Source organism: Theropithecus gelada, chromosome 3 (assembly GCF_003255815.1).
Source record: "Theropithecus gelada isolate Dixy chromosome 3, Tgel_1.0, whole genome shotgun sequence".
Lineage (NCBI taxonomy): Eukaryota > Metazoa > Chordata > Mammalia > Primates > Cercopithecidae > Theropithecus > Theropithecus gelada.
The window spans coordinates 32,988,481-32,993,377 of record NC_037670.1 but is presented as its reverse complement, the minus strand read 5'-3'; the positions used below and the strand labels follow the sequence as shown (position 1 = coordinate 32,993,377).

The 4,897-nt window shown below is 46.5% G+C and overlaps 1 protein-coding gene across 7 annotated transcripts in view; it reads right to left on the bottom strand.

Moving 5' to 3' along the window:
- Positions 1–3,503, bottom strand: part of GRIK1 (glutamate ionotropic receptor kainate type subunit 1) — a 407,238-nt gene extending 403,735 nt beyond the window's left edge. For 6 of the 7 annotated variants that reach the window (XM_025379075.1, XM_025379077.1, XM_025379076.1 and 3 more), the window contains exon 1: positions 2,835–3,503. In XM_025379075.1, the coding sequence (XP_025234860.1) occupies positions 2,835–2,952 (118 nt within the window). In that variant the 5' untranslated portion in view covers positions 2,953–3,503. The remainder of the gene's footprint in view (positions 1–2,834) is intronic. The other variant, XM_025379079.1, reaches the window with a different exon arrangement.
- Between the last annotated feature and the right edge of the window lie 1,394 nt (positions 3,504–4,897).

Genomic DNA, 4,897 nt, shown 5'->3' with positions numbered 1-4,897 from the left:
CACAATTCCCAGCAACCAGCTATATTTCTCTTCTGTGCAAGCTGCTGGGAAACTTCTCGAGTGCAGAAGTAATGTTAAGGGCACCACTAGCCTACTGGTCTTCTCTGTCTCTTAACTGTTGCATAAGATTATAAACTTTCCGATAGACATTCACAGTGTATGCTCAAATCATGTGTATATGTGAACTCAATGCCCTCTCAAATATTCAGTATGCATGAATTTTATCTTAGCTTTTCTCCTTTTCTCCAAAGCTGAAGCTTAAGCAGACACTTTGACAAGAAAAGTAGACCAGTAATTAATTCATTCAAGCATTTGAGTGCCTTCTCCATATGAGGACCCAGTACTGAGTGCCTACTGATTTTGCTATACTTTACTTTGAATATTTTAAGTCACTAAAAAACGTGCCAGTTCATAATCTAGAGACCCTTTTTGTTGATTGGTTGATTGTTTAGTTGATTGATCGGTTGCTTGGATGGTTGACGGTTTGTTGGAAAGAAGGATGGGACAGGATATGATAAAGAATATAACTCTCCTTTCTTTTTCCTTACACACACTCATACACACACATAAACTTTGGCTTAGTCCCCAACCCCTTTTATGTTAATTTTTTGTATTCAGTATTGCACTTGACTGACACAAGAAAGTCACTGTAGAGAAACAGGTTTCCTCTGAGGTAAAGCTGGTTTCCACGGTGCTAAATTGCTCGTTTAAAAGCATGCATTGGTCCTTAGGTGCCTACAGGGCAAGAGTGCTCACATCAGCCACAGATCACTCCAGGCCAGAAGGAGTAACATATTTGTACTGCACATAAACAACACCAGGCCATGCCATGCCATTTTATTTCATGCATGTTGGCTCCCATTTAGAAAAGAGAAAACCTCATTATCTTGTGGCATATATTTGTAAGGTCAGTGGTTGGTTGTTTTCACTTTGAAAACTATTTTTACATAGATGATTGTGATTGCTTGGAGCTTAGACAAATACTCAGATCTGTGAACAAATATGTCTTAAAGCATCCTTTTCCCTTCTCCTCCTGAGTTCCTTTAGGTGTGGGGGATATAGGAAAGGAAAATGCTACCTTATACTTGTTATACAGGGAGGAGGAACACTGGCTAGCACAGGCATTTCTAGCATCCCTAGATTTGTCTCTTTCAAAAGGTAAAATACATAAGCAAAACCCCAATTAAGTTAATAAGTATTGGAAATTATAACACACGCACACTCATTCCTTACTTTGTATTGTTCAGAATATTTTTTTTTAACCAGGGTGAGTAGAGTTGATTGCGTTCCCCAAAACCCAGGATGTTAAACCTAGAACTTATCTCAGGTAAAGGATATTTCAGTTATGTATAGTAGTAAGTTTTTTAAAAAAATAAATACTTTGAATCTGTTTTAGAAAAGACCCTAAACTATCCAATACAATGCACATTAAAATTACCCATAGTCTAGAAAAAAACATGTCTGTAGTAAAAGTTAGTATTTGGGATCTGCAGCTCAAAGTAGCACATTTCTATTTTTCTTTTAATGGGCATGTTCAGTGATTAAAAAAATAAAACCCACTATGTTCTGAATTTTTGTAAAGGGGCTGACTGTAAGTCAGAGCTAGCACAGTAACAGAAATTTCAACTGCTCAGGAAGTGCCACTATGCCGCTGCCTGGTACTGCTCCTGGCATATTCTGTTAGTTCCTGGAAAGGGTGAGTTAGAAGTCCTCAGAGATCAGGGCTTCACTCTTGTGGTTGAAAGTGGAAGACAGGAGAAGCTAAGAGACCCATGCGATGTCACAACTTCACCTGGGGCTCCCTCTGTGACTGTGTCTCTAAGAAGCCCGATGGGTTGGGAAAGGAGGAGGGCAAATGAGATTAAGAGAACAATAACCGGGTTTGGTTTGAAAGGCAAAGAGCTGTGTCAACCCTCAAAGCTCAGAAATTGCCCTATGCAGGCACAGACCAAACCTTGGTGGTGAGTGCTGTACATTTACGGCTGTGAGTCCACGCCCCTTCCACTGTTCTTGCCTTTTGTCATCTTTGGGCTGCCCACATTCAGCCTTCCAGTGCCTTTTTTTAATCTCATTTGAGATCAGAGCCCTGAATCTCCTACGAAGCTACCTGGACTGGGAACTGGATCGTGCTCAGTGGCAGGCAAACGGGCAGATTAGGGAGCAAGTGGGAAACGTTAAGTGTCTGCTGACGTTGCTAACTGACCGTCCTTCTCACTCTTCGAATCTTCAGCTCGAAGTCAGATCTGAACCCTGCCCGAGTCTAGTGGAACCCGTCAGACTTGGCAGACTCCATGTGGAAGAACCCAACTAAGGCATAAAAACTTGGAGGCTCTGGGGTAACAGGCTCTAGAATATTCCCACACCCCTAGTGGTCCGTGTATTCTACTCTTGAGATTCGTGCATACTCGCCAGTGCCCAGAGCCCAGGTTGCCAGGCACCGGGACTGCGGATCTGGACTGACAGACGCCCACCCAGGAGGCTGGGAGAGCTCATGTCTGCACCCAACTCAAGCGGCTGCAGCGGCGCGCGATCCCTTGCCCAGAGTAGGGGTGCCCGTCCCTGCGAACCTGGATCCCCGCACTCTAACCCGCGTTCCTGGAGCCCAGATTGAAAACCCCGCCAACTGTATCTCCCTGGAAAGTCCGGCACCCTCTAGGAGGGAAGCAGTGACGCGGCTCCCCGTTTGCTGTGTAGCCTCCCGTGCGCACTGACCTCCACCTTCCCTAGCTCCTGCTCCTGCGCCGCCGCGCGCTGCCTCGCCCGGGACCCGCTACACCCGCGTTGGTGCCGCGAGCTACCACGTCTCTCGAGCAGGCAGCCTGGGGCTCACTCACCGATCCTGAGTACTTGCGGGGCAGTCTGAGGGAGGATATAGCAGAGGAAATAGAGGAGTGCCCAGCTGGTGTCCCTGGTCCAGAGCCCGGGCTGGGCGAGGAGTGTGCCGAGCTCCATCTTCCTAGCTTCTTAATTCATGCCGAGATACAGCCGCTGCCGGACGCCCGAGAGATGCACCCAACTTGGGCCGGGTCCCCGCCTCATCCTCTCTGGATGCTCCGGTTCCAAGCACGCTGCGCGCTCCCCACCGAGCGAGCTCTAGGGAACCCGCGTGGGACCGCGGAGCTAGCTGGCAAGGCTGAGCTCGCTCGGGGCTCCTCACTGCTGTCGCTAGCCCATCACGGCTCCTCCTCCTCCCCTTCCCTGGGCCGCAGGCCGCGGAAGATCAGCGCTCTCCGGCTCCGGGAGCCCAGAGACGATCTGAGGAAAGTTGCTGCCCCAATCTGCAGGAACGTTTCCCTCATTCGTCCTCTGGTCAGATGCAACAGTGGGGGGTAGGCGCAGACAGAGGAGGGGAAAGGGGGAAAGAAGACTAACGAAGAAGGAGAGAGAGTACTGGGTGAGTTGGTGCAGGGGCTCTGAGCAAGACTGATGAGTTCCAGCAGGTTAACTGGGAGCAGAGCCACGTTCTGGCCTCTCTCAATCTTTGCTTTCCTCCTTCCCTCGCTGGCCCCACCCTTTATTTACTGCCCGCCCCAACCCCACTGATCAAGATACTCGCGCGCGCGCGCACACACACACACACGCGCGCACACACACACGCTCTTTTTCTCTCCCGCAACTTTGCACTCTGCTGCTGGGAAGTCGATCGAGTGTTGCATTCTTAAGACAGATCAAATCTAAACTATTGGTCCTAGTAGAGAAAGCCTCTGCTGTCCGCTGTGAGTGGCAAGGAAGCCTCCTTGGTAATGTCCCTGTGCACCTGTTAGCGGGTCTTATAGACAGTCAGGTATGACTCGACCCATCATTTAATGGAAAATCGCCTCCAATATTTTGGAAAATATGGGGGCTGCTGTTTTAACTCTCACAAGGATGAAGAAGAACAGGGGAAGGGGGAGAGGAATGAGAAGGCTTCAGTACTCCAAGATTATAGTGGCTTCATTCCTATTTGGACCCGAGATAATCTCTTGCAAATTGCTTCCATTTACACGTGCCACTGAGATCGAAGCAGCCTCCAGCGCCGCTGCTTTTCTTCATTTCTTTTAACTGTCAGGTTTGAACACTGAAAGATAGGCTATTTTAGCAATGTAGGTTTGGAGACTATTTCTCTGTAGAAGGACAAGGACACTTCCCTAGGGAAATTAGCATTTTATTATGTTGGCTTAATTTCCTTCGAGTTTTGTGGGGAATGTTCTATATAAATGTTTGCTAGTTCTGTATTAACATCTCTTTTTTTTAAAACTGAGTATAGATTTTGAAGAACTGACCTAATCCATATGAAAAGTATGTCCACAGTTATATGGGCCTAGAATGAGAAACAATTGCAAAAGGAATCTAATATATCTTAAAGTGCATTCGTGCATTCATTCATTTATTCATTCATTATTGTTGAATGAATGAATACCTACTGAGTATCTTGTATGTGGTGTCAGACACTATACTTTTTACTAAAGACCCTATAGCGGGGAAAATGCATGTTCATTCCCCAAAGGAGGTTAGAACTCCACTTTGGAAAGCTAGTCAGTTCATATCTCAAGTAGTAGGCTTGGTTCTGGACACGTTGGGATGAGAGTTAACAAGGCAGAACATATCTGCAGATAAGAAGAGGGGTTGATATGGATTTAGGAATGCATTTTTGCATGGAAAGATTAAGGAAACCAGGAAGAAGTAGGAGCGCATGCTGGTTATTTTCAGACATTTGAAGAGCTCTTGTGTTAAAAGAAAGTAGCCTTATTCAGTGTTAGTTATGTGGGAAGAACTAAGAAAAATAAGATTGTCAGAGGGAAATTGTAGAAGAGTAAATTTTGTCTCACTTGGGGAGCATTTTTAAGACCAGAGAATATCAAACAGCAGCAAGGATGGGTGTGTTGGCTTACGTTGGAGCACTTTGGTGATGTTGAGG